General features: G+C 50.9%; 1 protein-coding gene across 1 annotated transcript in view; it reads right to left on the reverse strand.

Moving 5' to 3' along the window:
* LOC103250043 (serine/threonine-protein kinase 32B-like) overlaps nt 1-17,166 on the reverse strand; it is a 95,459-nt gene that overhangs the window by 24,000 nt on the left and 54,293 nt on the right. The window contains exons 5-6 of the mRNA XM_021707825.1: nt 6,391-6,507; nt 4,125-4,250 (exon numbers count right to left, since the gene is read on the reverse strand). Of these exons, the coding sequence (XP_021563500.1) occupies nt 4,125-4,250; nt 6,391-6,507 (243 nt within the window). The remainder of the gene's footprint in view (nt 1-4,124; nt 4,251-6,390; nt 6,508-17,166) is intronic.

Below are 17,166 nucleotides of genomic sequence, written 5' to 3' on the forward strand. Positions count from 1 at the left end.
ATTCTAGTTCTGCTACTTGATGACCCTGGGTAAGTTTCGTGACCTCCTTGGGACTCAGTTCATGACCTTAAAGTTTAAATAACCATACCTCCCTGATCAGGAATTAATAATATGATATCCATAAAGTGCTTCACGTAGGACCAGGCACGAAGCAAGTTCTCCCTGCGTGGCTGTCACTGGGCCTGGTTAGGACTGGGGTCTGCGGTGATGTGGCCAAGAAGGAGAGAGGCTGGACACAGCCTTAAGGTCCACCAGCTTTGCCACTGAGGACTGCATCTCCTCTTTTTACCTGTGTGAGTCTGAGGAAGACACGTAATCTCTCTCTGCCTCAGTTTCCTCTCCAGCGTGAAACGCAGCAGTCTCAGACTGCCCAGGGATTGACTGAGATCGTGTTTGCAAAGCTTCCAGAACAGTGGCTACCTGACCCGGGGCAGGCCTTCCACAGCTTCCTGTTCCCTCTGCTGCTTTTCAGACCCCACACCTCAGAGGATTCCCGACCTTGACCCAGCTTACAAAAGAGGGGCTTGCTACCTGTGCTTGAACTTGCCTTGGTGGCTGCCTGACCCTCTTGGTATCCGCTGGTGCCCTTATCACGGCTTGGGGACAAGAAGAAGGCAAGGGCTTTGCAGACAGAACCGGGGGCACTCCTGGCTTCTCCCCCCACCAGCAAGTCACTAAGTGGGCCTCAGTTTCCATAACTGTAACACGAGGGTGTCATCCAAGTGTGTGAGGCTGATATGAGAAAACGCAGGAAAAGCTCTTAGCCCAGCCCCTGCCATGCAGTAGGTGCCCAATAAACGTTACCTTTGTTGTCTCTGTTTCATTTGTGGGCTGATGGAGTGGAGGCCTATGTCCTCTGCCCCTTGCTTTCTCAGTCCTTGAGGCAGGGCCCCACCCTTCTGTTCGGTCCTGGTGTGAGCCCTCCCTGGATGCCCTGCCGGTGCTGGCCGCTTCCCCGCCCTGCCTGGTGTTGGGATCCTCCATCCCCTTATCACTAACTTCTGGAACTTGAGCTATGATCCCTTTCCCTTACTTCACACACCTGTCCTCCAGCACTCGCCCTCCCCCAAGTCCTGTCTTGCCTACCATTCATCCATTCATTCATTCATCCAAGCTGCCCTGATTAAGGAGGTTGAGTCTCAGGCCCAAGACTCTCCTCTGGCCTGTTTTATCGGCCACCCGTTAATTCAGGCACGCCCAGGAAGAAGGTCACGTTGCAGGTACGAGTCTCTCCTGGCCCTTTCCATCTGCCATCTATCTCTCCACCCATCCATGCTTCCATCCAGACTCAGGCTTTCTCTATAAGAGGGAAGGTTGACGCTCAGGCCCAAGACTCTCTCATCTGGCTCGTTTATCTGCCAGATTCATTCATACCAAGGCAGGCTCTGCCAACAGGAATGCTGAATCTCAGGCTCAAGGCTTTTCTGGTTTATCTGCCCTCCATCCATCCACCCATCCATCCACCCGTCCAGGCCGATACAGCCTCTGGGTCCAGATGCCTGAGGTCGAGCTCCATCAGTTGCTCACTGGGTCATCTGGGGCGAGCGGCTTAACCTCGTGGGGAATTCCACTCACAGGATCCAGCTTCCAGGACTGCTGTGACGCTCACGTGAGATAATGCGCGAAACGTTCTCAGAACAATGCCTGGGACACAGAACACGCTCAGTCCTGTTGGCCATCACCCTTCACTCATTCACACTCAGGTGACGAGCACACGGGGAGGCCTTCCAGCGCCCCCATGGTTCTGGGGTCTGTCTCGGGCAGAATCAGCCATCTCCATAGCCCCTGCCCTCCGAAGCTCTCGGGGGGATGGCAGAGGGCCTGTGAGGGAGCGTTACCACTGCCAACGTGGCCCGAGGCACCTGGGTGAGGGGCCCAGGGAAGGTTAGGCCTGTCCCATGCGAGGAGGGGGAGGCACTGGCTGGGAATGCCCCCGAGGAGGCCATGCTTGGGCTCGCCTTTCATCTACTGGCTGAGCTCCTCACCTGGGCTGGTCGCTGTTTTCTGCTGAGTCTTGAAGGGGGCAGGAGGCTGCCAGGTGAACCAGGAGAGGAGGGGATGCCCGGAAGAGGAAGCAGCCTGAGCTCAGGGATGAGCAAGGAAGCAGCCCAGCCAGAGGGAAGCATCGCGGGTGCGTGGTGTGGCCGAGGCCTGGGCTCCCTGCTTGGGAGTGTGTGTGTGGGAGGAAGCGTGCGTGTGTGTGTCTGTGGGGGGGACGCGTGTGCATGTGTGTGTGTGAGGGAGTATGCAAGTGTTTGTGTCGGTGTGTGTCTGTGTAAGAGTGTGTTCGTGTGGAAGTGAGTGGGCATGTGTGTTTGAGTGTGCGTGAGTGTCTGTGCGTATGTACATGAGGGCACGTCTGTGTGGGAGTGTGCTTGTATGAGTGTGTCTGTGTAGGGGCTGAGTGTGCACGTGTGTTTGTGTGTGTGCATCTGTGTGTGGGATGAGACTGCATGTGTGTGTGAGTGCACATGTGCGTGATGGTGAGTATGCACGTGCCTCCAAGGTCAGGCAGGTCTGGGCAAGTGGAGAAGTCCAGGCCACGGGGCCGCCTGTGCCCAGGCCTGGGAGACAGGGGCACCACACTGAGTGGCCTGCCATCTGGCAGCCCATCTGGAGCCCGGCCTGGGAGGGAAGGAAGGAGACAAGAGGCCGAGGGGCCGGCAGGGCCAGCCTCCAGGACCGTGTGTGCCGGCTAACCAGGTGGGGATGTGAGGGTGCCCGGTGGGAGAAGACATGGAGACACGAGCGTCCCCCCGGCTGGGCTTTTGGAAGGCAGCGTCAAGAACCCTGAGGGCTGAAACTCACAGCCGTGCAAGTGTATTGCAACTGCTATTTGGGAAAAGGGAAGTGGAAGCCTTGGACTCTGGGAAAAACCAATGTGGGGAAACATGAAGTCTGTGCTAAAAGAAGCCACGATGTCTTTGAAACAATACGGCCCAATAAACCACCCAGGGGGACGGTGGGCTCCCCAGCACCAGCTGAGAGGTCCCAGGTCTCTCTCACATTCCGTGCCTGAGCTTCCACCCATTCAGACGATACGGGGTTGGGCTCGGTCGCAGCAAAGACCAGCTTTGTGGCCCCTTTTCTGCTCACGCCACCACGACCAGGCAGGCCGATGCCGGGAGACGCCTGGGCTGGTGGGGTGCCCTCTCCAGGCGCACGAGGGTGGGGATGGCCTAGCTAGAATGTTGTGCAGATTCCTGTCCCATGGGTCATCGTGCCTCAGGTGCCCTCGGCAACCCCTCCCGGAGGAGGAAGCAGGACAGGAGGGCCCCCAGGAGGCTCCCAGGCAGGTCCAGACTCCCAGCATCTCTCTCCTGGAGGACTCAGGAGCCGCCGCCTGTCTGGCTTCCTGGTCGACTCCCTGTTCCTGTCTCCCTAGAGCTTACTCTCTACCTCCAGCCAGAGACTCTCTTTAAAATGTAAATCCAACACTTTTACTTCCCTGTCTTAACCAGTTTTCAGGGGACAAAACCGAAGCCCTTTCTCATGGCCTCTGGGAGCCTCTCTGGTGTGGCATGTGTTCCCTTATGAAAATCTATTTCCTATTATTTTCCTCTGGTTTATTCCAGCTCCACTACAAAGCTGTCCTTTGATATCTAGGCTGCCTCAAGGTGGGTGACCTTGGTGGCTCTTCCGCCTGGAGAATTCCGTGCCCATCTGTGCACACCTTGATCTGACTTCAGTCAGATCTCTCCCCGCTCTTCCTAAAAGAGGCTCGTCCTCCCTTCTCCCCTTCCCACCCCTCTTCCGAGTTTGTTCTCCAAGCGCTGACCACCCTGGCCAGGTGGTTCACTGGCTATCTTCCTCTCCTTGACAGTCAGCTCCGAGAAGGTAGGGGGACAGATGGGTCTGCTCTTCCCACGCCTGGACCGTGCACACGGCCAGGGTGACTCGGTGACAGAGGGGAGGCTTGACACTTCCAAAGGACCCACCCCAGGAGAGAAGCTGTGCGGCTGGGACCTTAGAAATCAGGCCCGAGTCCCCCCGGATCCCAGCCAGCCACGAGCCTGGCCTTTGGTGCCCAAGTGGCTCTGGCCAGCAGAGGGTTCTCTAGCCAGTTGCCAGGGCCATACTGCATGCAGAGGGGTGGCACGACTTGGGGCGGGACCTCCACTCACATTGGGCACGAAGCCGGGCATCAGCTCCTTCGCAAACACAGCGTCCCAATTCACGTCAGCCAAGTAGGGCACGCTCTGCAGGCCACAGAGGCTGGACAGGCGGCTGTCAGGGTCCTTGGTCAGGAGCTGCGATCAGAGAGCAGACATGCTTCCTTGGATTAGCCATGCCCTCGAGGTCAGGGAGGACTCTGAACCAAGGGGTCTCGGGAAAAAACGAAGGGGCCTCTGCTTTTCAGGCCCCTTTGAAGCCACGTTGTGTGTTGGAAGCACCATCTTCATTCACTCCTCTCTTCGTAGCCAGGCAGGGACTGAAGGGCCAGGCTGCTTCTGCAAGGCCATCCTACAGGGTCATGTGGGGGCGGCGACTGGATTTCCATCCCCCATGTTCCTATCTGGGACGGGAGCCTATGACAGGCTGCCTCTCCTTGCTATCTGCAGAGGCTTCCAATCGCACATGGAAGGAATTAGCTGCCTTGCCTTCCAACTTGGTGATAGGAGGTACCCCCATGTAATACAACTTATCCCTGGACAGCTACGAGGTGACCTCCATGATCTAATGGAGTGGGCTCATTTGGAGCCAAGGGGGCAGTTTTCAGCTTCTCTTCCCATTACCTGACTAAGGAGCCAGAAATTACCTGGCACCCAAACGGGGCTTCCAGCTTTTCAAAACACTGTGGTTTATTCGATGCAAAGAACACAGGGGCTAAAAATGAAAGCACAGAGGCCCTGGCCCTGCGACTGACACTTAGTAGCCGTGGGGCCTCGGTCGAGCTGCTGAAGGCTCTGTGCTGTTGCCTCATCTGAAAGCAGGAAGAATACTGGTGACTCCTCCACTTCCAGCCTGTGGTTAGGATGAGACCCAGACGGGACTGGCAAGGACCTGGCACACACCAAGGAGGGGTGCCACACCGGCTGCCCACAGGGGGCACTGGACGTCAGAGCCCCCCTGCCATTTCTGTCCCACCTGCCGCTGCCGAAATTGCCCGACGTACCCGTTGAGCGGGCTGGAGTCACACTCCGTGAGGGACAGCTCACTGGGAATCACACCTGCTGATCAAGGGCCACTCTTTCAGGGCTGCACCCAGGTGATGAGTGCTGGTTTAAACAGACACAATTTCAATGCCACTTGGGAGTGCACTGTCTAGGGCAGCTGTTCTAAAAACACGCAGCTGCCCAGATCTCGGGGTCACATTCTGACTCGTCGGGTGGGCTGGGAGCTACCAGCCTGGGCCATATTTAGGCTTCCAGATGATTCTACTGAGCCACCAGGGTTAAGAGCCATCGATTGATAAGAACCAGTGGTGAGTTTCCTCTAAAGCCATTTAACTAATTACTACTTCAACAAGTTGCTACAGCCATGCAAGGATTAAGAGCTGGGACCTGGAATTCGAAGGGCTTGGATTCAAATCCTACTTCCGCCTTTGGACAGCCCTACGGCATCGGTGGAACAATTTCACTTCCCTAAGCCCCAGCTTTCTCTTTTCTAATATCAGGATAATGACACAACTGTGCCCATTGGGCTTGCCAAGGTTAAAGGAAGCAGAGCCACCCCATGGCCCAGAACACGAGGCCCTCAACAGGGTTGGCTGCTGTTGGTCACCATTCTTTTAAAAGCGACCAGGTGACGACCATATGTGAGACCGAGCCCTCTGCATGGCAGAGAGCCTCAAGAAGGGAGCCTCAAACACAGGGCATCTCAAAAGCAGAGCACCAAGGTCTCCTCCTGTGACGGACCGGAACGTGTGCCGGAACCACCTGGGGAGCTCGTCGAGACACAGACAGCCGAGCTCCACCCGAGGGCATCTGAGGCAGGAGGTCTGGGGTGAAGCCCCGGAACGTGCATTTCTAAGGCCCCCACATGATGCCGATGCCCTTGGTCCTTGGCCCACACTTTGAGAACCACTGCTAATGGTGACCGTTCTGCAAAAAAGCCAGGAGATGCCCAGTTTCTTGAAGCTCAGCTAAAACACTATGTGTAGCAAAGACTTTAAAAAAACTATATGCATTAGGCACTTCTGTTTACTAGGAGCTTGCAGGGGAGTGACAAGAGCCTGTCCCAGACTCCACGGTCCCAGGCTTGCTGAGTGTCACGTTCCTCCCAGGCCCCTCCACGATAGGACTTATTCCACGGCGTTAGAGCTCGGCTGACTCTCCTCTCCACCCCTGTGACACCATTTGCAATCTCATTCCTCCATTTGCTGGCCTGCCTGTCTCTTCCCTGGACGGCTGCAGCTCCCTGGCCGGGCAGGCTGGTGCTGCCCCTTACCTTCTTCAGCAGGGCCACCATTCCCTTGCACCACGAGGAGGAGTAGTGGACACGCTCCACCTTGAACATGTTGAGGGTCTCGTCGATGGGCGTGGCCGAGTGGATTTCGTACGGCCTCTGCAACCCAAGGACAGCAGGCAGGATCAGAGAGGGCGCCACGGGAAGACATCTCCGCATGCATTCACCCCTTGCATGCAGAGACAGCTCACAGATCACCTACCAGCAACTCAACCACACTCTTTTTTTTTACGAAATAGCAAAAAACGAAGCACTTCCTATTAAATAGTGCAGCGTTGGAACCAATTCTTTTATTGCAATGATATTTGGCTTATGATGGAATTCTGGACATCGGGGAACTTATTTATGACAAATCAAAATGTTGTATCTTGTGCGTGGTAACGTGTGAAAAAGTACCCAACATGCATTGCAGGTCCATTGATACCTGTTGTGCGACAGAAATTTGTGTGACGTCTTCCACCTGGTGTTTTTCTATTTAAGTAGACAATGTACTCTCATTTTCTTCCTCCCACATTAATAATATGTGATTTATTGTTCAGTCTGTTATTCAAAGATGATGTGGAAGAACACACTCGTGATTCCTGAAAACCACTTCTCAACTGACAAAGCCACTTTCTCAGCTTGACAAATTTCAAACGGGACACAGGTTTTTCTTTCTTTCTTTCGTTTTTGGAAGCTCAGGACAGTATATAGGAGTTAATGCATATTTTTGGTTCCCAGAAGAATAATTTCCCCTACCATTTTAAAGATCTTCACCAAAAAACAATAGGTAGAAGCAGTGGAGTGACAACACGATCCCCACCACTCATATTTGCGATATCATTTGGAATCATTTCAGGCTTCTTGACTGATATAACATTTCCACCATGCAATGTCCTTGTGGTAGATTTCATTCCTGCATGATTCCAAGTGCTGAGAAGTGTAAGGATCCTTTTGCCCTTCTGCTTAAGAAGTGTAAGATTCTTTTTCCTATACGCAACTTTTTTCTTGTTAGAAACTCGGGCTTTTTGTTTGTGCTGGTATTCCCTTTGGACTGACTTTGATTGTACCAGTAAGGTGGCAGTTCATTCTTAGTAGCTCTTCTGCTGCACTGGGAACTTTTTCCAACAACTTTTTATGTAAATGTCATGGAATTCTGGTGCTTCCCGGAAGATCAGGTCGAATGATGTCTTCAGATGTTATACCGTCACAGTAGGGAAGTATTGAAAAAAGATGACCTGCTTTTGAATCAGCTACTGCGTAAATGCATATACCCCATTTGGTAGGCTTATTTGGACTGTGTTACAAATGCTATTCATCCTTCAAATTGAGCCACGGACTTGTCAACACAAATTGCCTGATCTGGTATGAAATATTGCAAAAATTTCAAATCAATGTATTCCAAATAATTATCGGACTTTTGAACACAAGTTCTGGTCATCCCATCACTCGACGCAGGTGTCTTCAAATGAAGCCTCCACAAGACTTGCATAAACTTGTCTCTACTGAATGCTTCCAAAAAGAAGAGTATTTTACTCCCGAAAGCAGTTGACCAGTACTCCGCAAATCTGGTACTGGAATTATTCCCATATTTAGGATAACTGTGATAAAAGCTAAAAATTCCTGTCGGTCAATGTCATGCTGCTTATACCAAATTGATTTGTGTGATAGCTGCTTTTTCCTTATGTTGTCATCTGCATAAATATTTGCTTCTTTTATTTCACTCTCCACTAATTCATTTGTAAAATACTGAGAAAAATAGTCAGTCGATTCTCTTTCATGATTCGCTATTTGTGGTCCTGTTGTTTGAGGCTGTACAAGCATTTTTTTTGCTGGAGGATCGTCTTGTTTGGTATCACCTTCCCATTCTTCACATGATGATACATTGTCATTGTTTTCTACTTCTTTGAAACTACTAACGTTTTTTTTTTTTTTGAGTGGGAGTCTCCCTCTGTCGCCCAGACTGGAGGGCAGTGGCCGCTCCCGGCCACCGCAGCCTCGACCCGCTGGGCTCCGGCGATCCTTCCGCCTCCGCTTTCCGAGTTGCCGGAACTACAGGCGCGCGCTACCACGCCCGGCTAGTTTTTGATTTATTGGAGAGATGAGGTCTTGCCAAGTTGCCCGGGCGGGTCTCTAACGTTCTCATTGCTGTCACTTTCTATGACATCTGCCTCTTTTCTTCTTGATGGGACAGCACTATTGTGACTATCGTTTTCTTCCATTTTTCTTCTTCATTTTTTTCTAATTTATCTGTATAAATGTCTAAAGCTAACTCATCTTTGCTGGCACTCATATCAGAGCTCTCATTTTTGTCTTTTCATCTTGCCATTGTTCTGCAAACTAAATAAATGGGTAGGAAACTCTAATTGTAAATTATGAAATCACCAAATGAAATTCATCCAGAGAATATTACTTTTCCAATTTTACTTTTCCGACTAAGTGCAGAGAGAGCTATTCAACCTGTGCACTTGATACTTCAGTACAATCTGCCTTCAGCTTTGAAAGTCTCTTTCTTGTGAGGCTACCGTGACTTTCTTACCTGTCCTTTCGAGTGATGTCATAGGAAACAAAGGGCACACCCACAGCCGCCTTTCTTGCACAAATGCTCTTTAGGCTGCCTTCTGTTACAAAGAAGTGTTGGCACCGTAACACCGGCTGATGTTTAAAAATGTATACCCCAGTATATATTCCATCTCTTTAGTTGCATTTTTGTGCCATTTGAATGGAAAACTCCAAGGACACATATGTTTTTGAAAAATCTGTGCTGGTGTAAGTTTGTCCTGTATAATCACCAGCAATCTCTTTACATCCCCTGAGAGGAGACATCAGAGTGCTTTGCTAGATGAACAATGTCCCCTCAGAGGGGACATCCTAGCACAAACAGTTAAGGTTGTGTGACAGTGAGGGACAGCGTATCCTTCCCCTTTCGTCAACAGCAAGTGGTCCTCCTTCCCAGCGGAGTAGGTGGCCAGGACTCATGTGCCAATAGTAACCGGGCCTGGGGAACAGTGCAGGACTCAGCAGGTGGGTGTCACGGCCACGGGAGGTTAGGGGACTAGCCAAGGTCACACAGCCCCTAAGTGACAGAGGCAAGATTCACTCCCAGCAGCCTAGTCCCAGAGTCCCTGCTCTGGTCACAGGCTGAGAGGGAGGAATCTTGCCATCGCCGGATACTCAGGGACACCTCCAGTTGCAGCCCACCTGCTGGCAGGCCTCGGCTAGCCCTTCCTGTCCTGGCTGACCCAGCGGGTGGAGTGGGTGGGGCCAAGATGGCCAGGATCTGGGGTGGTTGAGCTGAAGAATGAGAGGACTCTGGGCTCCTTCTCCTACCATACCCTCCCCACAGCGACGATATGCAAGCTCCGTTCGGGCCCATCTTCAAGCTTGGTAGCGCATGAACCCTCCTAATGGTGCTTCCTCCCTTACCAGGGCTCTTTCTTGCTTCAAAAGTACCTCTCAAAGTTCAGAAGGCCTTTCTTGATGGCACCCCGGGCGGGGGCGGGAGGGAGGTTGTAAGAAGATCAGTCCACCCCCCACCCTGCTCCCCTGTGGAGGATCAGGTCTCTCGGAGCCCCCCTCCCCTCCATCTGGCTTTGTGGTCCCAGAGGTTTGCGGGCTTGCATCACTGCCAAATGTCTTGGGACAAGAAAAGCAATAATTTCCCTGGCGCCTGTGGTGCAACGACCAAGATGATCCTGGAGAAATCCGGGGAAGGAATGCATGATTAATCCATGGGAACTTGAGTGTCTGGTCATTAATATGCAGCAGTAAAATGACTGCCCTCCTGCTCCTCCAGGAGGCTGGAGACTCCTTGCAGGGGGAGGAGAGATTTTATCACACTTGTCTCTGTGTTCTTGGGACTCGAGCAGTGTCTGCCATCAAGCAGGGTCCCAGAGCACAGCAACAATGCATGAATCAGTCCATCCACAGGTGCTGATTGAAACTGACTGTGAGTCAGACACCATGCCAGGATCTCATGGCATCACATTCCAGAGCTGGGCACTGAGGTTGAAGGCCAGGCAGCGTGACTCTCCCAGGCTTGCCTCTGACCGCTACTGCTGGAGGTGGAGCTGTGCCCCCCTAAATCCATATGTTGAAATCCTTAATCCCTAGGACCTCAGAAGGTGAGCTTATTTGGAGCTGGGGTCTTTACAGACTTAATCAAATCAACATGAGGTCGCTGGAGTGGACCCTAATTCAATATGACTGGTATCCTTATAAAAGGGGAAAACTGGCTGGGCGCAGTAGTTCAGGCCTGTCATTTGGGAGGCCGGGGTGAGGGGATTGCCTCAGCTCACTGGTTTGAGAACTGCCTGGACAACTTGGCGAGACCTCACCTCTACAATAAAGCAAAAAATTAGCGGGGCATGGTAGCATGTACCTGTAGTTCTGGCTACTTGGAAGGCTGAGGCAGAAGGATTGCCTGAACCCAGCAGGTTGACCTTGGGGTGGCCACGAGTGTGCCAGTACACTCCAGCCTGGGCGACAGAGTGAGACTCCAACTCAAAAAAAAAAGTTGGCAGGAAGCTTATAAAGAGGAGAAAATTAAGGCATGGAGAGACACACACTTTGAGGAAAGACAATGTGAAGAAACAGGGAGAAGACAGCCATCCGCAAGCTGAGGTGGGAGGCCCGAACATGTCCTTCCCTCCCAGCTGCAGGGAACCCATCCAGCTGACACCTCCATCTCAGACTTCTGGCCTTCAGGACTGTGAAGGATGCAATTATTTTGTTTAAGCCTCTCCGTTTGTGGACTTTGTTATGGCGGCCGCAGGTAATGGTCAACAACCCTCACGGTCCACAGGCAGAGTTCTGATTGTGGTGCCTGACTTCCATTTTGCTCCTGCGATAAGCTGGTGCCCACTGTGGACAGGGCCCTGGCATGAGCAGGACAGGTTCCTACCACTGTAAGCTTGCCATCTTGACGGGTGGTCCCTACCACTCTAAGCTTGCTATCTTGAAGGGTGATGGGCAGTAAAATGTTGTGGGGGTGGAATGAGTGCTGGGGAGGAAACCGATGGGGACACCAGGTGCATAGGGGGGAGGAGAATTCTTGATCATCTCCAGTGTGGGTGGCAGGAAAATCCGAGCTCGGGCTTTCTGCTGGACATGGGCTGGGGGCTGAGAGCTCACATTCTGGACTAATCAGGATTGCTTCTCCCTATCTTTTTGCCTTTCAATAAACGATTCCACCCACCCCTAATCCACCCCACTCTGGAATCTCAGCTGCTGGAGGTGCAAAGGCCCTGGAAGAGGAGGCATTTTAAAGCCCAGGAGACTGAGGCTAGACTTTCCCAGCATCCCAGATTCTCATTCCCTGCTCTTTCTGTGATATCACCAGAGCTTAAGAATCCAAGCACCTGACTGCAGAATTAGTCAGAACCAAACGTAAAGATTGCTCTTATCATCTACATTTCGTCCTCTATTTCCTTCTTGGTGGCTTCAAGATGCTCACCACTTCTATTTTTCCACTGGACCTCCAAAGAAGCTGCCATCTCTCTCTAATCCCTGTCATTGTCTCCACTTCTAGAGGGAACCAGACCCACTGCAATAACAATGATGGCAATAATGGTAACTATAATACACCATGAGGTCAATGCTGGAAAGACCTTTAGAAATAAGTTTGGAACATTATGACCAAAGTTAGCGCCAGAGCATCAGACTCCAGGCTGAGCTTTCATTTGTTTGGTGGCTGTAAAGAAATCCAGGGTCTTTTACAAGGTTATTGGCAAATAGTAAGATCAATATTTCTTTGGCTGGGGGTAAAGAGTCCCACTGACGCTAAGTCCTCACTCACTGGCTTTAGGATGTGTTGACTCAGAAAACCAGGTGGTATTTATGAGGTAAAGTGATTACCTGTACTGCTGGTAAAAGTGATTTTAGCAGCAGGGCATGGGGTAGACTCATTATGGGGTACAGGTGTGTCTCTATTCCAGGAAACTCAGTTTACAAAAATATGACAATCTACCAAAAAAAAAGAAGATGACAAAGGAAAAGGATTACCCGATACATATTGTTTTAACTGTTAAAGTTTAGCTGGGCCTTGGAGACCATCTAGTCAATTTTTCCCCCTAAAATCTTTTTACTCAAAATCCCAAAAACAGAAATGGATAAAAGTGAAGAACAGTTCCTCAGGCAATTTAAAACTCCAAAGCTTGGAGAAACATTTTTTCCTCTTCTGGAACCATCAAAGCATCTCTTCAGGGTTCTACAGTCTGTGAAACACAGCCTGAAACCACTGAACAATTCAAGACACTCCTTCCCTCTCCTTTGAATGGAGGTCACAGACTCCACTGTCTCCCAGGCTTCTGACTCCTGGCACAGTGCTCTGTCTGCTTTCACGAGGGACAGGAAGTCCGGATTCAGTCCAAGGACTGCCCCCCCTCCCTTTGCTAGGTGAATGCAACCCTGTGCGATCCTCTTTCTCAGGTTGAGCCCACCTACCTGGTGTAGACCCCGCTGTTCTCAGTTTGGCACTCCAGCCTCCAGGGGGCGCTCCAAACACCCTCCCTACTTATGGGCCTCTCTGCACCCTCAACCCTCTCTGCCTACCCATCCCCAAGGAGAAGTGCTGACTAGGGTCAAAGGTAAAGGTAAAGGTAAGGGTCATGACCCCATAGAGTGGGCTTCCAAGATCCCACTCCTCGTCCGTATTGAGAGCCTCTCTGTGCCATGCAGTGTGCGGACAATCTCACATACAGGATTTCACCTGGTTCTCTTGACTACTCTGCGGCCGTGGTTCTCAACTCAGGGCAATTTGTCCGCCAGGGGATGTTGGGCAATGTTTGGAGACTTTTTTTGGCTGTCATAGCTGGTAAAGATTTCTGCAGGCACCTGGGGAGGTCAAGGCCAGGGTTGCTGTTGAACGTCTTACAAGGCACAGGACAGTCCCCACCACAAAGAATGATCTGGCCTCGGATGCCCACAGTGCTGAGACTGAGAAACCCTGTGCAAGGGGCCTGTACTACATCCCCCCATTTTATAGACAAGAAACAGGCTCACTGCAGATCATTCAAAGGCCGTGGCATAGTCAGGATATGGACCGAGACAAACGTGATTCCACATATCACATAACCACTGCGTTGTCCTTTTCCAGCTTAAACACCGTGTATGGCATCACACTGCCTACAGGTAAAGCCCAGTGCCTTGAGCTGGCCTTGAGGTCCTTTGTAGATGGTCCTGTGACCATCCTCCTGACAGGTGGTCGGGCCAAAATGTTTGCTGAGCCAGCCTTTGCGCTGCCTTCGTTATCTGTGCACACATGATTGCCCCAGCCATTCATACCTGACCCAGTTTCAATGTCTCCCCTGTCTGAAATCGTCCTCGCTCCTCCACACCCAAGTCAGAAGACCTCTGCCTTCATGAATCTGTCCTGTAGAACCCTTGCCACATGTGTTTTTACCTAGTAAGCAGCATGCTTCCTGTGTGCCAGACACCGCCTGTGCCCTGGCCATATTTCCTCACTCCGTACCGCAGTGACCTCAAAGCGGGCTTCATAAGCCACCTCTTACAAAGGAGGACATTAGGACTCAGACGAGTTAAGTGACTTGGGCCAGATCACATCACCAGGAAGCACAGGGTGTGCATGGGAACCCCTTTTGGCTCACACAGCCCATAGGCCTTACTCATCAACGGTCAGCAACCAGGTGTGGTCCACCCTCTGCTCTCAGTGCCCGTCTCTAGCATCTGAAGGGTGCTAGCTCGGGAGGGACACACACAGCAGGCCCCCTGAGGTTAGGAGTCCTGGGGCAAGGGGAGCAAACTGACATTTACCAAGTGCCGACCTCATCCGTTACCGGGCTGGGTAATTTACATCATCAGAATCATTCAATCCTCAAAGCGATCCTGTTGGGTAGATTTAATAATTATTATTTTTGTGGTTGCTAACACGAAAGGACTCTGAATGCTCGGTCTGTTCAAAAGTCTTACTTACAATCCCAGATGGGGCACTTAGCAGAGCAGGGCTAGAACCTGTGATATTCCTCTAAGATGTATTTTTTTTTTCCTGCTATGAGAGGTAGCTTTCGGTTGAGTAAGGGGAAAAATTTCTAGGCAGTAGAGCTACCCCCAAACGAAACACATTCTTTCTGGAGGTAAGGAGCCCCCTGGGCTCTGGGGAGAAACAAGCAGCGGTGGGTTCTCACCTGCCAGAGAGACTTCTAGGACGGGCGGGACAATGGCTGGCCAAATAGTTGGAAGTCTCTTCCCTGTGGCTGTGGTAAGAGGATGGGAAACCTCTTCCCATAAGTGCTCTGCAGAGGGTGTGGTCAGAGTGCCAGGGTGACTAGGCACTGTGCGCTAAAGGGCAATTCTGCCGGATGGCACCTGCTGGGGCCTTTTTCTTTCACTCAGCAGGCCTGCAGGGGCAAGAGCTAAGATTCTAGTTTGGGCTTGGAGAAATGTTGGATCTACTTATGTCTCTTGTCCAATCAAACACACAAGATTCTTCTGCAGTGAGATTTCAAGTCCACCAAGGAGACTTGGCCCCTCCGCTCACCTGGCAGGGTAGCGTCTGGCTTCTCTTGGGAAGAGATGGCCGATTTCTGGGCCAGGACTAGAATATTCCTGGGTTCCTGGCCAAGAAACCATCTTCATACCATCAATTTCCCCACTCATCATTTCGAATGTTTCTCAACTCTCAGATCCAAGAACAGTATCGGTAAATTCCCATGATGACTTTCTTTCCTCCTTTGGAAGAAAGGAGCTCCCTGTCAAGGACGCTGTCACTGATATGGCTGAAAAATTTCAAGGAAAGATGAATCCTAAATTTACACAGTTCATGGATAAATATGAGTGTTTTTCAGGATAGACTTACGAAATCATTTCCAGTATGAAAAACAGAGAATAAACTATTTTCATAAACCTGTTACCCTTGGCTTCATAGATTAAGAAAGGCAAAAATACTTGGGAGAAAGATTTACACTAGTATGCAACAGGTATTCTTTCATTCAATTATTTTGTCTCCACGCCAAAGGCCCCGATGCCACCATTGGCCTCTTTTCCGGTGAAAGTAGCATCTGGATCTTGAAGCGGAAAACCCAGAAGAATTAAAAATGAAACCATTTATGGGTGAAGCAAGGGCCACTCTACCCTGGGGACTTCTTGACAAGTCATCATCTTTGGCTGCTCTGACCCTTGAGGGCCTGCCAATCTCCTTTCTGTTGGTGTGTGTCCAGCCACGCTTAAGGCAACTGCCCACTAAGATCACTGGTGTGGTGGATTTTGTAAGATTGGCAGCCTCTGGCAGACGCCTGTGTGCTCCTGTTCATACAATATCAGGGACTCTCACATTCCTTCTCTGCGCGTACGTATCAAAGGAGCCAACAGACGACGAACCAAGCAGTAACAAGCAGACCTGGGGGATGTGAATTCTTTTCACTCGGTACCTGAGAAAGTGAAACAGTTCATATTTTCTTTGCATTCTAAAAACACTATGTATAATAGTTTTCCAGAAATTCAGGGAAAATAACTGAGCTCAAGAGCAGAAAACAGTTGCTTGGACTGCCGGATGGCAAGTAATACTTGTTTGTCCTCACATAGTGTTCACAATTTACAAACCGCTGTTATCCTTCGTTCATTGAGTCATTCATTCAACAAACATTCGTCCAATACCCATTATCACCGATGCAGTGGGGAACCCTCCATACAATGCGTAAGACACTGCTGAACCCCTAAAGGAGGAACCTTCTGTGGGCATGATTATGCATTTATGCAAACGGCTGTGAAACAACACAAGCATTGCAGCCATTGGGAGGATCATGCACTCTGCCAGCTGAGTGCTGGGCACTGGAGCTATGAAGATGGGCCCCAGGCAGCCTGTCTCCCAAAGTCCAGGGGCACAGGATTCCATAACTCCAACTCCATGAAATAGACGAAAAGACTGGGCTCGGTGGCTCAGCCTGTAATCCCATGCCTTGGGAGGCTGAGATGAGTGGATTGCCTGAGCCCGCAGGTTCGAGACATACTTGGGCAACTTGGTGAGACCTCATCTCTACAGTAAAAATCCAAAAGATTAGCCGGGTGTGGTAGCGTGGTTGTAGTTCCAGCTACTTGGAAGGCTGAGGCGGAAGGATCGCCGGAGCCCAGCAGGTCGAGGTTGCAGTGGCCGGGAGCGGCCACGGCACTCCAGTCTGGGCGACAGAGTGAGACTCCAACTCAAAAAAAATTAAATAAATAAATAGACGAAAGGATGCTCTTATCCTTGTTGTGCCAGTGGGGAAGCAGTGGTCCTGGGAGATGAAGTGACGCCTTTCCAATGATACTTGAGCAAAGAAAACATGCCTCAAAAGTAGTTTTAGCCATAATATCTCTGCTCAAATATGGTGATAACCCCATTAGTTATCTTCAGCTATTAAGTTTAAATGAAACAATATTAAAAAATACACATCAAACATCGCATTTTTACAGGCACTGAGCTATCTCTTCAGAGAAAAATGAAACAAACACAAAGGGAAAAGAAGCATGGTCTTCACCCTTAAAGAGCTGCCAATCAAGCCAGGGGACCGGGCTGAGAGGCATCGTGTTGTGGATGCCAAGAAGGCAAAATCTGAGATCCATGCATGAGGCCAAGGTGCTTTGGTGTCTGACCTGCCACCCATGCGCCGTGGACCTTTGTATAATACCCTCTCCCCCTGATACCCATGTCCCATCAGTAGAATGAAGGGTTAACCATGAAGGACCCTTCTGAAGTTCAGGATTTTTTTTTTTAGAAAACAGGATTTATTGAGAGGACAGAAAAGCTCCCACAGTGGGAGGGGACCTGGGGGACTGGGGGGGGGT

The sequence above is a fragment of the Carlito syrichta genome, unplaced genomic scaffold (genome assembly GCF_000164805.1).
Source record: "Carlito syrichta isolate Samal-C Ts95f unplaced genomic scaffold, Tarsius_syrichta-2.0.1 Scaffold126449, whole genome shotgun sequence".
NCBI classification, from domain to species: Eukaryota; Metazoa; Chordata; class Mammalia; order Primates; family Tarsiidae; genus Carlito; species Carlito syrichta.